Source organism: Chionomys nivalis, chromosome 2 (genome assembly GCF_950005125.1).
Source record: "Chionomys nivalis chromosome 2, mChiNiv1.1, whole genome shotgun sequence".
NCBI classification, from domain to species: Eukaryota; Metazoa; Chordata; class Mammalia; order Rodentia; family Cricetidae; genus Chionomys; species Chionomys nivalis.
In genome coordinates this window covers 66,759,478-66,776,409 of record NC_080087.1, presented here as the reverse complement: position 1 = coordinate 66,776,409, position 16,932 = coordinate 66,759,478, and the positions used below count along the sequence as shown (strand labels likewise).

General features: G+C 38.7%; 1 protein-coding gene across 1 annotated transcript; it reads right to left on the bottom strand.

Annotated features, from left to right (window-relative positions):
• Window positions 1-2,110: 2,110 nt before the first annotated feature.
• On the bottom strand, window positions 2,111-16,212 carry LOC130870404 (zinc finger protein 54-like). Its single transcript, XM_057763126.1, has 4 exons — window positions 12,483-16,212; window positions 10,369-10,460; window positions 8,351-8,477; window positions 2,111-4,332 (listed from the first exon to the last, which is right to left on the bottom strand). The coding sequence occupies exons 1-4, from the start codon at window positions 12,514-12,516 to the stop codon at window positions 3,170-3,172; spliced, it is 1,416 nt and encodes a 471-aa protein (XP_057619109.1). The 5' UTR covers window positions 12,517-16,212; the 3' UTR covers window positions 2,111-3,169.
• Window positions 16,213-16,932: the final 720 nt, after the last annotated feature.

Sequence of the window (16,932 nt, the reverse complement as noted above, 5' to 3'; positions counted from 1 at the left end):
ATTGACCCCAGTTCCACCAGAAGGGAATTCATGTCTAGTACTGTAAATATGGTGAAACAAACAAACAAACAAAATCATGGCTTGGGAATTACAGGTCCAAGGGCAGAGTTTATTGATGTTTTGTTAATGATCATGTCATTAATCTGCCATCAAAAATATATATGATTACCACTATCAGTTTGTACTACTCTCAACATTGATGAATTCATTCACCAATAGTAGTAGGTAATACACAGTTGAAATAGCTGTTCAAAAAGCAATGGCTTTGTGGGAGCCCAGGTAGTTTGGATGCTCACCTTAATAGACCTGGATGGAGGTGGGTGGTCCTTGGACCTCCCACAGGGCAGGGAAACCTGCTTGCTCTTTGGGCTGAGGAGGGAGGAAGACTTGATTGGGGGAGGGGGGAAATGGAAGGTGGTGGCGGGGAAGAGGCAGAAATCTTTAATAATTAAATTAATTAATAAAAAAAATACTGAGAACAACCAACTTGATGGAGGAGGCTCATACTTTCATTGGTTAATAAAGAAACTGCTTGGCCTGATAGGTCAGAACATAGGTGAGTGGAGTAGACGAACAGAATTCTGGGAGAAAGAAAGCTGAGTCAAGCAGATGCGATGGAGTCAGCTGCCAGGTCACACATGCTGCATCTTTCTCAGTAAGACACCACCTCATGGTGCTACACAGATTATTAGAAATGGGTTAAGTAAGATATGAGAGTTAGCCAAGAAAAGGCTAGATATAATGGGCCAGGCAGTATTTAAATGAATACAGTTTGTGTGTTGTTATTTCGGGTGTAAAGCTAGCCGTGAGGGAGCCGGGTGGGATGAAAAGCATGCCTGCTTGCCTCCTCACTACAGCAACTATGCAAGTTTGGGACAATTACCATTTCATTATGGTTGAAGAAGGGTCACAGGAGTCTCCTTTTCCTCAGTGAAGGTCTACTAAGATTAAGGGCAGGTATATTATTTTAGAGTTTAGAATGTGGTGGTTTGAAAGAAAATGGCCTCCAAATGGAATGGCAATATTAGGTTTGTTCTTGTTGAAGTAGGTGTGGCCTTGCTGAAAGGAGTGTGCCATTGTGGGGGCAGGCTTTGAGGTCTGTTTTGCTAAAGCTTAGCTCAGCATGAGACTCAGACTCCTTCCTATTGCTTACAAGTCTAGGTGTAATTCCTCCACTCCCAGCTCATTCTCCAGCACCATGTCTTCCTGCATGCTGCCATATCCCATTTTGATGATAATGGACTAAATCTCTGAAATTGCACGCCAGTCCCAATTAAATGTTTTCCTTTTTAAGAGTTGTGGTGGTCATGGTGTCTCTTAGCGCAATAAAAACTCTAAGACAGAATAAATACTTCCCCATTTTCCTTCAGCACTTCAAAAGTAATTTCTGAATGCCTTCAGAGCTTTCTCTTTTTGAAACAGGGTGTCTTTGTGTAACACTGGGTGTCTTGGTATTTGCTTGTAGACTAAGATGGCCTTAATTTCCCAGAGATCAACCTGTCTCTACTTCCAACATCCAGGGATTAAAGCCATAGTCTACTAAGCCTTGCAACCTTGGGGATTTCTTTTTATGTATGAATGTTTTGCCTGCATGTATGTCTGTGCAGTGTGTGAAAATGGTGCCTACAGAATCCAGTAGGCATCAGATACCCTCATCCTAGAGGTACATACAGTTGTGAGCTACCTGTTAGGTGCTGTGAATCAAATCAGGGTCCTACAGACCATCTCTCCAGCCCCGACCTGGAGATTTATAAACTGTATGTGTTGTCACATTCACAGTCCAATTCTTTACAGTTTCTCAACCTCTCCGTATTTGCATTAGTATAAACCTAAGATGAAGATGTTTGAGGATAGATAAAAGATGAGAATTTATTGGAGCATTTTTTGTTTCCTTTCATTATGAATTTGATGTTTACTATTCCAGCACTAGGCAAAGGATTTATCAAACTGAATGTGAAACTTCCAATGAACAGCAAGATATGGTGGTTATATATGGTGTACCTTTTATAAGGTTTGTCAGAAGTATAAATTTAGTAATATACAACAAAATTAGAGGAAAAAAATAAAGTTTTTTTTTTCACAATTTTTGATGCATTTTTGTCATTATTATTTTTGGATACAGAGTTTATACAGTTCTGCCTGTTCTGATCTATTATGAAGACCAAGCTAGCCTTGAACTCACACAAATACCCCTGCCTCTGTGTCTGAAGTACTGGGATTAAAGGTGAGCACAACATGACAGGAATCATTATGAATTTGTAGAGGCTGAACAAGATGTTTTATTATAGCTTTTCTCAGGGGCTTGAGAAATGGCTTAGTGTCTTAGAGCTCTGGCTCCTCTTTCAGAGAATCAGGGTTCTATTTCCTGCACACATGCAGGCAGCAGCTTACAACTGCCTATAGCTCCAGATTTGGGGATCTGATAGCATTTTGGCCTCTACAGGCAGAATGCATATATGCATGCAGTCAAAATTTCTATATACATTTTTTTAAAAAAAGCTTTTAAGTTTGATTTGCAGAATTTTATTATAAATTCTTTGATATTTTTCTAATATATAAACCTCATTCAAAGTTTTCAGAAATTTCATATCTTTGTTTCTATTGTGTATACTGTTGTGATTTATAAGCAGAGAGTACCAGATAAATGCTACATCACAATATTCACAATGGCATTTTTCTCTCCAGTATTTTTCTGATGTGCTCAAAAAGTTGAGCATTTATTAAAAAATTCACATTCTCTACATATGCAAGTCTATCTCCATTATGAACTCTGTAATATATTGTAAGATTTGAATGCTGGATGAAGGATTTGTCAGTCTCTGCCATTTGTAAACTTTCTCTCCAGTATGAATTTTCTAATGTGTTTGAAGACTTGAACACGTAGAAAAAGATTTGTCACATTCTTTACATCTGTAAGATTTCTCTCCAGTATGAATTTTCTGATGTGTTCTAAGAGTAGAGGTCATAGTAAAGCATTTGTCACATATTTCACCGTTCTACAGTTTCTCACCTGTGTGGATTCTGTAATGCATTTTAAGATGTGATAGCTGAGAAAGAACTTACAACATTCTTTGCCTTTGTATAATTTCTCTAGAAAATGAATTTTCTACTGCCTTCCTAATAATGAATAGTGGTTACAGGACCTGTTACACTCATTGCATTGGTAAAGCTACTCTCCAGCATGCCTTTTGTTTGAATGCATTTTTTGATGGCTTTTAAGTGCTGAGGACTGAGGAAATGACTTTCCACATTCTCTGCATTTGTAAGGTTTCTCTCCAGTATGGAGTCTTTGATGTGTTTTCAGACTTGAGCACTGAGTAAAAGATTTGTCACAAATGTTGCATTTGTAGGGTTTCTCTCCAGTATGAATTCTCTGATGCTTTGTAAGGGTTGACTTTAGAGCAAAGGATTTGTCACATTCCTTACATTTGTGAGGCTTCTCTCCAGTATACATTTTCTGATGGCTTTTAAGTGCTGATAAGTCATGAAATGCCTTTTCACAATTTTTGCATTTGTAAGGTTTTTCCCCAGTATGGAGTCTTTGATGTATTTTAAGATGTGAACATTGACTAAAGGATTTGTCACAAACGTTGCACTTGTAGGGCTTCTTTCCAGTATGAATTCTCTGATGCTTTGTAAGAGTTGACTTCACAGGAAAGGATTTGTCACATTCCTTACATGTGTAAGGCTTCTCTCCAGTATGCATATTCTGATGGTTTTTAAGTACTACCAACAGGCGAAATGACTTTCCACAATCTTTGCATTTGTAAGGTTTCTCCCCAGTATGAAGTCTTTGATGTGTTTTAAGACTTGCACTCTGCTTATAGGATTTGTCACAAATGTTGCACTTGTAGGGTTTCTTTCCAGTATAAATTCTCGGATGTATGATGAGGCTTGAGGTGGTACTGACACATTTCCTGCGTTTCAAACATTGGTGTGGTGTCCCTCCAACATAGATTGTTTGTTGCAAAACACTGTATGCAGAAGAGAAAGAGTCATCATATTCTCCCTGTCTGTGTTCCTTCTTTGCAGTGTATAGTCTGTGATCTTGAGTAATGATAGAACCTAAATTTAGAGATTTCTCATAGTCTTTAGATTTAAAAGGTTCTTTTCCAGTGTGCAAGCTTTCATGTCTATCAGGGTTTGATGAGTCAACAGAGGCATCCCTGTGATCACTGCATCTGTAGCTATTAGAGTTTTCTCTAGTTCCATGTGTTTTATAAAGTGCACATGTGGAGGGGTCATGAAGCATGTTGCCAAGTTCATTAGACTGACAAAACTCCTTTTCATTATTCACATGTTGACGGACAGGATCACATTTGCAATAGTTCTCTGAAAATGAGTAAAATTCAGGTTAATTGGCTTGTTCCAATAATAAATGTGATAAATGACAGACTCTAAGTTCTCTCATAAATCAACCAGCAACTATTTAGAATAGAGCTCCCAGTAGTCAAGTTTATTCTTTCACTATAACTATATGGATTCTCACAGAGTGACCTTCATAGAAGATGAAACATCATTGGGATGGAGCTCAGTGATTGATTATAATTAGAATACATGTCTCTTTTTAAATACTTATTTACCCAGAGACTGATGAAAAAGAACTTAATCTAATCCCAGATTCACAGTATTTATACTTCCTAGTGAACAGCAATGACAAGTACTGTGAGAATTCATTTTAAGATTAAAGGCTTACTCAAAAGCATCAAAGGTTTTATTTTCTTTTTTCTTAAAAAAAAAAAAGCTTTACATTCTCCAAATTTATAGATGCAATGCAATTATTCTGCCAGACACTATAGGAACTAGATTGTTTAAGGCAGGGCTGTCATGGGCAGCTATTGCTAATTTCTATCTTCCACTGTCTGAGCTCCACACACTGCTGTGTTTCTTAAATTTCCTCATAGGGTTAGGATGGAGTCCACAAGAATACACAGTATATCACAACTGATATTTAGGAGGCCAACCTACCATACATACACACACACACACTTACACTTGCTGGAGGATAAAACTCACAAGGTAGGGCCTGTGAGGAATACTGCCATTTGAATAGCTGGTTGCCTCTAGCTGCAATTCTCTGTGTGGCAACATGGTCCCCCTCTAATTCCAGCTTGGGGACTTGTCCTACAAGCTTAGTAGTGTATTCCTCATATGGAGGGCCCAATATTTCTATGTACTGATAGAAGGATGATTTCTCCTCATATCATGTATCTCTGGTGGATAAAATAAGTCATAGCCAAGTTTTTGTTCTACATTGTGATAAAAAACTGAAAAGCCTGTTCTTTATAATTATCTTAATGACAGAACAATTTGGCCAGACAAGGTGTCCTGTAAGAAAGATGACAAATGGGACTTTCACAGATAAAACTCAAGGACAGAACTGTCGTATGCCTGGATTTGTTAACTCAGAGCCTTTCATATATTAAAAAGAACAAGAAGTGTACTGAGCTCATTCTGCCTCCTGTGACAGAAAATGTAGCACTCCACTGCTTTGACCCTAAAGGCTATTAACACCTTGAATACACTTTTACCTCAGTTTATCAATACAAGATTTGAACTTAGAAGACTAACTGATTATGTTTTAGTTCTGAGATCTGGATGATTTACAAGAAGATGTTGTAAATTGATTAACCATCTTCAGAGACAGATAGCCTTCTAGCACGGTTACTGATTAGTGTGTGAAATACATGCAGGTGGCTGGAGCGGCTGGGAGGTGTCAAGTCCCAGATCTTGTATGAAATAGTAATAGGTCCCTTCTTTGCTCTAAGCACACAGAGTAGAAGTATGTTTTAGAATTGAAAGGATTTTTATTGCCAGTTAACATTTGGTGGATATGCTGATATGAATCATCATTGTACATTTCCGCCTTGCCTTATGCAAGTTTCCATGGTTACTCACTGACACAGTTTCTGAAGCACAGCTGCATTCTCTGTGCCAGGAGATAACAGCATTTTGCTTTTGCATGTTTTACTGATCACAAACTTTTAGCTTGCAAATTTAGTCACACTTTGAGTGCACGAATTCCTTGTTTCCTCTTAAAATTTCTATTTGGTTTAGCTTTCTGCCCTTTAAGAGACAGATGGAATTTTTTACAGCCAGGGCCATAGCCAATCATTAAAATAGTGACAAGTTATTGCTTTGTGTAACATATCTGTCTGCAAAGAATGTTTTGTGACCCAAAGAAAACAGCCTTGGAAAAGAACACCATTGTATGTGTATAAAAACTGCAGAGATTTCAAACTAGGGACAGAAGAGTAAAGAACATGACTCAAACATTATCTGTGTCGGTTTCTGTTATCCCTCAGATTACAAATATCCTAAGTCCCTTCCACCCCACTGTGGCCTTCTGACTCAAACCCTGGAGGTAGCCTTGGGAGCTGGCCTCTCAGGCTACTGTTAAGGTTATTCTCAAGTCTCTCTGAACACCAACTCTTGAGATTATTTCCCAGAAGAGTGTTTGTGTATTCTTCAGTGGAAAGAAAATAAAGGATGCAATATAAAGACAGCAAGGAAGGGAATTATAGAATAATCCTACTCCATGGATTCATTTCAGACATAAAGTTAGGACAATTATTTTAATTCAATGTCAGCATAATGAAATAAAATTGCATTTTGTGCTAGTATTAAGTCAGCAAAATTCAGGTGCAATAAAAGACAACATCTTCTAACAGTTACAACAGACAGCATGCATCCTGGAACCAGGACACTACACTAAGTCAAATGATCAGGAATCCTTTTAGGTGGAATTAAGTATAGCAAAACTGTTTTCAGCTCTTGATTTCTCTTTCACTGGAAGCCATCACTGTTGTTCCACTCATTCACTAGCCCACCCTGGTTGTGGCTACTCTCTCCTCCCCACATCCCAGGGCTATCTCATTTGCTCTGAATAGGTGACCAGGGCTACCTTGCATATAGTCCACATGTTCTATGAGGTAGCTCATAACTCAAGGCAGAGTTTTTAGAAAGAATAAAGACATGTAACCAAGTACTGGGTTCAGTACATGAAGAGAACACAAAGTAGAGGAACATAGGAATGAATTTTCAATTGCTATTTCCTGTATATATTGTAAATATATTACGGGAGACTTTTCATTCAGTTTGCATTTTGCATACTTTGAGTTTTTTTCAAAATTAAAATGATGTCAAATGCAATGATGGACATCAAGCTTAAGTTATGGATGGAAATAGTCCACAATCCTGTGATCTACAATCTGTCCCGCCTAGAAAATATGCTAGGGCGGTGGTGGAACAGAAATTGAGGGAGTATCTAACTAATGTCTGATCTTATTTATGGCCCAATCTGATGGAACCTACAGACAACATTGCTTGGGTAACCAAGAACCAAAGACTAGACAGACCAAAGAACAAGGGTAAAACCAAAAACTACTGCTGTAAAAAGAAAAAAAAGTCCCTGTCTCGGAAAAACAAAAACAAAACAAACAACAGCAACAAAAAAAAAAAGAATGAAAAGAAAAAAAAAACGTTATCAAAAATAGCAGAGATACACAGGCAGACAACATGTGGAGAGAGCGTCGACATGGGATGTCTCCATCAAATCCCTTCTCCTCAGAGCTCAGAGAACCAGGCACAAGAGGAGGTTAAAGGAATCTAAGAGCCCAAAGGGATAAAGGACAACAGAAGAACAAGGCCCTCTGAACTAACTAGCTAAGTGAAGTGAACTCACAGAGACTGTAGCAGCAGGCACAAGGCCTAAATGGATCTGCACCAGGCCCTCTATATATATATTATAGCTTAAGCTTAGTCTTATCATGGGACTCTGGAGTGTGAGAAAGAATGGGTCTCTGAGGTTTCTGCCTGTTCTAAGGACTCTCTTCCTTCTGCTGGGCTACCTTGTTGAACTTCAAATGATGGTTTTGCTTCATCTTATATTTTATTTTGCCATGCTTGGTTGTTATCTCTTTAAAAAGTGCTCTCTTCTAAAGAGAGAAAGAAATGGAGTGGATATTGAGAGGAAGGGATATAGGGAGGAACTGGGAGACTTAGAGGGAAGGGAAAATATAATCTGGATATATTGGATGAGAAAATCTATTTCAATAATAGGAAATAAATAAAAAAGAAGATATGGGTACAAATATTATATTCTACTAAGTTTCTGAATGTATCGTGGAAAAAAAATGTGGGGTGTATGATACCTCTAAGTGGAAAACAGAAACCTCTAAAATGGAAAATGGAAGGAAAAAAAATGAAGTATCATGAAAAAGTTTTGTCTACTACCAAAGTTTCCATAGTCCCCTATCATTTCCATGACAGCTTTAACAGTGAGTCCATAACCTATAAAGTTGTTACATACAAAGGATGAATTAGGAAATCTACAAGTCAAATTTCTCACCCAGAGAGACCAGGTTGCTGTAATTCTCCAACATCACATCAATGTACAAAGTCCTCTGAGCAGAGTTCAGATATTCCCACTCTTCTTGGGTAAAGTCCACAGCTACATCCCAGAATGTAAACAGACCCTGAAAGAAAAAAGTACAGTTTGATCATGTGATACTGGACAGAGTGTTTCCTTGATATAAAAAGACGTGAAGAAATGTAGATGAGTGAAGACAATTACTCAAAAAGATGACTTCTAAATAATCACATTCTATAAGGAATGTTCCAACTTTCGGACAATAGGATAGCACAGTAGTCTCACATGCAATATACATGAAAGAAGGCACACACTTCAGGTGTGGACAAGGTTAACTATTTGTTATGAATGCAATGTTTATATCCCACAGATCCCAGTGTACATGTCTCAGAAGGAAAATCTGTGATGAGGAAATGTGATTTTAAATGCTTTACATGTTGATCATGCTACAGTGATTCAAAACTTATATTTTATATGAGAAGCACAGAAACCTAAAGAACACAGGAAACACCCTCAGGATATGGGATGGGCAAGAACTTTCTGAATAGTAAAAAACACAAACAGAAGCCTGGTCTACAAGAGCTAGTTCCAGGACAGGAACCAAAAGCTACGGAGAAACCCTGTCTCGAAAATAAAACAAACAAACAAACAAACAAACAAACAAACAAAACAGAACCAGAACTAACCAAGTATCAACAGATGGGACTACATAAAAATAAAATCATTCTGTTAATCAAAGGAAACAGTAGAGCACACAGACACCCACAGAATGGGAGAAAATCTGTACCAGTGACACTTTGGATATAAGTTCATTGCTAGAATTTACCAAGAATTACAAAAATTAAATTTCAAGGATATAAAACTACCAATCAATATATGGCCAAATGAGCTAAAAAAACATTTTGTGAAAAAAGAAACACAAATGGCCAATAAATGTTGCAAAGTGTTCAGGATCCTTAAGATGCCGACATGGAAATGCAAACTAAAACGGCTTTGGAATACTGCCTCACTCTGTCCAGAATGGCTGTCATCAACCAATCTGACAATAAATGTTAGAGAGAATGAGGAGAGAAAGGAATCCTAATAGACTGTCATTGTGCTGTCTCTGTGTGTGTGTGTGTGTGTGTGTGTGTGTGTATGTGTGGTGCAAGTTAATACAGACAACGTGGATAACAATTTAGAGATTACTGAAAAAAATTAAAGATAGATCTAATGTTTGAACAGCTCTTTCATTCCTAGGCATATATCCAGGGAATTCCATATCTCATTACTGAGATATTTATACCCCACATTTATTGCTGCTTACTCATGAAAACAAAGAATTGGAATCAATCTAATTGTTTTCCAACAGATCACTATATAATGCAAACGGTATACATATAAAATGTAATACTATACAGCAGAAGAGAAAAACATGATAAAAATTTACAGGATAATGCTTGGATTTAGAATGTATAATAATAAGGTCACAGAAGTCAGAAAAAAAGAAACCATATTTTGCCTCATAAGAAAAATCAACCCAATAATACATGTATTTGGGAAACAGCGTACATGTGGGTACAGCAGAGCATGGAGAAAAGAGAACAAGAAAGGCTAATTATCAGGAGTTGAGGTAATGAACACCAGTTATGAAAAATGATATAAAGCTAAGTGCTTTTCTGGGTCTAATTTTGTCATATCTTTGGGTTTTGGTACTGTATAATTAAAACAAAATATATTCAATTTGTGAAAATTTAAATTTTGTGAAAATATAAAATCTCATGTGAGGCTCTAGAGTTTCTGTTCCCAAAGATGACAACTCTAACTGTATAAAATTACCTTAAGTTGTATAGCCTTTGGGTCTGGTTAAGTTCAGTGTGTGGGGTTTTTTTTGTTGTGTGTTTGTTTGGAACAACTTTTATAAAAAACTTAAAAAAAAATCAGAAGCAGAAAATTAAAGGCTTTCAATGTCTCAAAATACAAAATTTCCAGAAAAAATAGTGGACATGATAACTGACCTGGGACAGATTAACTGTAGACTCAGCCATTTCTTTCTGTTTCTCACCTCTGAGTTTTTCTTTCAGGAACAAAGAATAGATGGCTTGTTGCCCTTTCATATAAGAAAATGCAAAAGTTAATACTGAAATCTGGTAAAAGAAAAATGTCAAAACACATGAAAAGAGCTAACAAACAGAACACTACCAGGTGTCCGGTAAATGATTCCAAAGAAAGGAGAACATAGAAATATAGTTAAAGTCTTGAGGGAAAAATCATATCAACCATATTGTTGCAATCAGAAAAATAATCTCCAATAATAAACTAGAAGAAAAATATACAGAAGAGAATCAAAGGAATTATCCATGAGAACATGGGAAGTAATACATTTCACGGGAAGAACTGATAAGTTGACGAGAAATGGGAAGTAATCATCCATGTGCAAGATAGCAAACCACAAATTCTTATAGTAAAAAAACAATATAACTTAACTAGCAATTGCTGTGGAAAATCCTTTTGTACACTGTGAAGATTTGTTGCTATAATTTTTTTAAACAAAGAAGCTGATTGGCTAATAGCTAGACAAGATAAGGCTAGGTGGAAAAATCAGGGGATGCTGAGAAAAAAAAAGGACAAAGTTAGGAGAGTTGCCAGCCAGATGGAGAAAATGTCAGATACAGAAAATGGGATCTAGGTAAAGGCCATGAGCCTCAGGGAAGTATATGGATTTCCTAGAAATGAGTTAAAGTGTAAGAGCTGGTTAGCAGTAAGACTGAGCTACTGGCTGAGCATTTACAATTAATATAAGCCTCTGAGTAATTATTTGACAGTGTGAGGAACAGGGAAATTTCTGCTTACAAGCAACAAGATTAAAATCAAAACCAAAGAAGATAAAAACCTATGAACAAAAATTCTAGCCACTCTGAATGTCAATAGAGAGAATTTAAAATTAAATATACAAAACCTCAATTTAAATCAATCTAGCACATGGGCCAGCAGTACCACTCCTTGGCACATGCTCAAAGGACCTGACATCCTACTCGTTGTTCATCCATGGTAATTGATGTTCTATTCACAATAGCTACAGAAGGCAAGCAAGCTAAATGTCCTTCAACTAATGAATGAATGGCGAAAATATAGAACATATACACCATAAAATATCCGCTGTAAAGAAAATTGAACTCATGAACTTTGCAGGTAAATGGATAGACCTAGAAAAGATCATATTGAGTTTGGTAACCCAGACACAGAAAGAGACAATGGTTGCTCTCTCTCAGAGAAAGTTCCTAGCTCCAAATCTTCAGATGTGAATCCACAACCTGGAGTGACTGCAGTGACCAGAAGAGCAAAATAGACCACTGTGGGGTGTGAGGGAGTAAAAGAGAGGGGAATAACTGGAAGCAAGTGGTCTGAAGGGGGAAATGGAAAAATGAGAAGGATTTAATTATGGAGAAAGAACAGAAATAAACACAAAAGGGGGGTAAGAGTAAGTATGTCTGAAAACGTCATAAGGAATCTTACTATTACCATCTACCAAAAATGCCTATAACATATAAGTCTGTGTATCCAGTTATAGTTAGAGTATAAATGAAGAGTTCCCATCTATGCTGATAATGCACAAATTTTCTAACAAAACCACCAACTCCAAGTGTAAGAAACCTGCTTTAAAAGTGGTTAGTCACAGCTATCCATGAGATTACCTAACCAGCTACTGCTGTTGTCCACGCTTTCCTCCTAGACATAGAAGGTGAGTCCCTATTGTTGAAGAAGCCATGCACTTTGGACACAGATCCCAGAGGATTTGAGAAGGTTATGACTTTAAAGCTACTCCATGTGGATCAGCTTTCATGGTACCAGAAGGCAACATTCAAACTTCTAAAGAGGGACCTGGCCAACAGTCCTACCCAGCAATGACTCCAATGAACCACAACAATGATCTGCACTGCAAGAGTGGCACACACACCTTGGTGGTGACCACAGCTTCTAATTGGACTGAAGACCCTCTCAATAGGAGGGAAATCATGCCTGGTACTGGAAACCTGGCCAGTTTCCTCAGGGCTAGTGAAGTCAGGGATTGTGGAGAACAATTTCATTAAATCAGCATAATCACTAACTGAATTCTAAAAATTTTACTTACTTACATAGATAAATGTTGTCCTCACCCTAACCATGGAAAGTTCTTTTTGAACACATGGAGGTTATTACAGAAAACCGCAACCAGTCAAAATGCAGACTTGTGATGCTCAGTCCCCACTGACACATAAGCAACACAATTCCTTTACTTCAGGCTCAGGGATCACTGAGAAAGAGGAGAGGGAACATTTTAAGAGCCAGAGGAACAAGATATTTGCTGTGAGATTGTGACTCCTAGAAATGGAGAACCTACAGGCATGAAATCATACAAACCTGGCTGACTAAACATGAGCTGAACAAGGACAATAATAAGAGACATGCTAAGATGGAAGAGAGAAAGCTCACTAGGCCTAAACTCTAGTCAAACACTAAGGAATTCTGAGAGCTGGAAAAATAGAGAAGAGTGCACCATATGGTTATCCAATACCAAATGTTCATCCCTGAAAACATACAGACTGAGTAGGCTGTATTTTAAAAGCAATGAAAGAAAAAGTTACTAAGAAATAATAAATGCTTATGTAAAGTCAAGATTTTAGATCATCTACATAAAAATGTCTATAAGAGCCTTATACCATTTTCTATTATTGATACTCACATAAGTAAAACGTAATAGGGCTAGATAGATGGCTCAATGGGTATGAACGTCTGTGACTGCTTTATTGACCCAGGTTCCATTCTCAGACCCCAGAGGGTGGCTTCCATCAGTCCACAAATACAATTCTAGAATGCACATGATATATATAGCAAAACACTCATGGCAAAACTGATTTCATGTCCCACTTCAACATTCACTTGATCCTTTTCTACTCCTTCCCCAATTCTTCCAAATACCTGCATCCTTAGCCACTGACTCCCCCCCTCCATCTTCCAGGCCTCTTTGTTCTGTTTCACAGGTGAACAGGTCCTGGTGCTCAGTGAGCGCTGCACATGAGAAAGAGATTCTTCAGAAAGCAGCTGGATTTCTAACACAGTACTGTGCTCAGTACATGAAGAGAAAACAAAATAGAGGATTATAAAACGATTTTCCAATTGTTGTGCAGTGTCAGAATACTGAAAATATTATAAAACATTGTTAGTTATTGTTACTTGAATCCCACTTCCAATCACAGCTCAGTCAAATCTCAGAGGTGAAAATGGAAGTGAATCATTGGGATGAGAATCATACCCTAGGGAGGTTCTGTTATCATGGACCAAAAATGCTGGCAGCCTTATACCTCCAAAAAAAGGACTCAAAACAAGAGAGAACATTTTGTGAAAATTTTTCTTTGTTCCTCTGAGGATTTTACTTTACTCTGTGAAGTGTGAGATTCTATAAACACACAAGTCACACACACACACACACACACACACAGAGATTAGTTTTGCTAGGAACTCTAAGGAGCAAAGGAGATTGCAAGCAAACTATTCTCGCCCACAGAAACCAGACTGCTGTAATTCTGCAATATCCAGTCTCTGTACAAAGTCAGGGCAGGGTCCAGGCATTGCCCCTCCTCCTGGGAGAAGTCCACAGTCACACCACTGGTTGTCAATAGAGCACAAAGTAAAAAAAAAAAAAAAACAAAAACACCCAACAACAACAAAAAACAGTTTGAATCTTCCTGTTGGTGCATACTTTTATTCCTAGAATTTGGGAGAAATGGGTGGGTGGAACTCTGTTTTCCAATCCAGCTTGGTCTACAGGGAGAGTTCTGGGCCAAAGCAGCACAAACAAAGGGTCTCAACAAAGCAAATGTATGAACCAAAAGTTAATAGTTTTGTCATGTGTCCATGGTCAGAGTGCTTTTCTTAGACCAAGGAGTCAAGACTATTGTAGACATTTTTCAGATGTAAATGAGTTATCATAATTATTAAAATATGACTTCCAATATCATTCTGTATTAAAATGTCTTTTCTTCTTTTGAACTCAGGAGAAAGTGGGGCTTATACATTACCCAAAACTGTAGGATGAGAGGGTTTCCAAAGGTTGGAGGATTTCCAGAGGAACTTTTGCTAAGTAGGAACTTGGCTAAACATTTTGCAATTATTTGACAGAACATCTTATCAGGGTACATTGATGCCATAAGTCAAACTCCATAGGGTGGAGAGCATGTCAAATTCCAGAAACAGCTTAAAGTATGGTCAACTTGAATTTGGCAGCAAACAGAAACAAACTACAAAGCCTTTAACCCCAGCACTCAGGAGGCAGAAGCAGGTGGATCTCTGACTTTGAGGTTAGTCTGGTCCACGGAGCAAGTTCCAGGACAGCCACCGCTATACTGAGAAACCCTGACTCAAAAAAACAAAAGAAAACAAACTGAAATGAACTTGTTTTGACCTTATAACAAATGGCTTCTATCCTTAAGATGGAGTCAGGCTGGTCAATCATTAACCCTAGATGTCCTGAAAGTCACTCTGTAGATCAAGCTGGCTTCAAACTCAGAGACTCATCTGTCTCCGCCTCCGTGTGCTGGGATTAAAGGCACATGCCAACATCACCTAGATCATAATGCCTTTTCACTGAAAAGACCGTGAGCAGACATCTCAAACAACATACTGTACTTTCTAGACTCCAAGGTGCAACACTAAGAAATGAGCACAAGAGGACACGTTTCCTTTCCCTTCCATCCTTTTCCTTCTTTTTCTTTTTCCCCCTCCTCTTTTTTTGTTGTTTGTTTTTTCTTTGTTTGAGACAGAGTCCCTCACCATGTAGTTGTGGGTGTCCTGAAAATCACTATGCTGGTCTCCAACACAAGGAGATTCACCTGCCTCTGCCACTGGAACACTGGAATTTCAAGGCCTGTGCCACAAGATCTGGTGAAGACTCTTCTCCGAGTGGTGTACTTACACCACAGAGAGCATATGTCTCAGATGGAAAAATAATAAAGTGTGAAAATTTTACTTTTAAATGTTAATGTTTACAGTCATACACCAATAAATAAATAATAAAAATAGTCAGGCGGTGGTTGGTGCAGCGCGCCTTTAATCCGAGCACTCAAGAGGCAGAGGCAAGAGGATCTCTGTGAGTTGGAGGCCAGCATGGTCTACAGAGCAAGTTCCAGAACAGTCTCCAAAGCTACAAAGAGAAACCCTGTGTCAAAAAACCAAAAATCGCAAAAAATATATTTTTATTCGATCAAATACGCAGCCCTTCCTTTCATGACTAATATTTAAACTCTGCCCTGGGATAATAAATCCCAAACTCCCCAGGTATAATACGAAAGTTAGCCTGGATGAGTGTAAATTTGAAGAGCTTTTCCTTTCCATCATAGCAACGAGAACCGTGTTTGCAAATATCGACAGATAAATTAAAATATTCTACTATATTATTTTTATAAGAATATTTTGGCAATAAGATCAATTTTAAAAAACAGGCTTATTTCACATGATCTAAAATACAAGAAGGCAAAGACATTCAAAGCAGAATTTCAGAGCTGGCTTCCTTCTGAACAGCAGAGAAACTGCTCGCACCCCTGGGCCCTTCCCTCCTGGGTCCAAGTCCCGTAGCTCCTCTGACCTGGGAGGTTCCAGGGCCGCCGGGCCGCGGTTCCCGCCACTGCGCTGCTGACTTTCCCAGGCCGCCCCGCGGCGACTGCGGCTCCGGGGAGTTTTCGCGTCCCCGCGACTCCCCGTACCCAGGTCTACACCACGCAGTTCTACAGCATTCAGGTCCGGGAGCAACGACAGAAAAAAAAAGGCATTTAGCACTTCTGGCTTTGGCTCCTCAGTCGATTTCAACCACCTCACCAACAAGGTTTCCCAGCTTTCGCCTACGTCACTACTGTAACCCTCCCCCTTCTCCGTCCTTCCTTTACGTCCAGCCAATGTGCCACATCGTTCCAAGCTCTGTTTCCGGGTTTGTATCTCCGCCCCAACGAATCGCCCCTCCCTCTCTGTCTCAGGCCGCCTTGCACACAGCTCCAGCTGTCAGGCTGCCCTGGACCCGCTCCGCGCAGCCTCCCCTCACGCTTGCTGCCAGCCTAGAGAAGAACTGAATCTAGGAGGACTCTGCACCCGTCCTGTATCTGACCCCACAGTGAGTCTGAGCACTTTAGTTAAAAGACAGGCAGCCTGACCTCTACCTGACTACCAGCCTCCTTGGCTACATACTCAGACCAAATGATAACTGCATAAATTCAGAAGCCAGAGTACCAACCAAACAGACATGACAAGTAAAATTCAAATACTACAATCGTGCTTTGGGGGAAGACATTTCACGAACGTGGATTTTAAAGAAGTTTGGCTAGTCTACTGCTAACAGCCCAGGGATGAGTTCTGAACTGTTTTCGGAACTAGATGGTGGTCCTTTCGTTTCTGTGACTCATGCTTAAGGTCCTTTTGGATAAAACATATTTTTTTCTTTAAATGCAGTGGTGAATGCCTAGATTCTTGGCTGTCCTAGATGCAAGAAATAAATAAGGTATGTGGTCCCAGTTTTAAATACTTCAGTTACACCATTCATGGCTCTGGGAACATTG

Bases quoted from the DNA above. Each gene is read 5' to 3' on its own strand.
- LOC130870404 (XM_057763126.1), bottom strand. From the start codon at position 12,516: ATGGTTAGGGTGAGGACAACATTTATCTATGTAA. The intron at 10,461-12,482 runs GTAAGTAAAATT...CTTATATGAAAG, and splicing joins GACAACATTTATCTATGTAA to GGCAACAAGCCATCTATTCT. The intron at 4,333-8,350 runs GTGAGAAATTTG...ACTCATTTTCAG, and splicing joins CAGCAACCTGGTCTCTCTGG to AGAACTATTGCAAATGTGAT.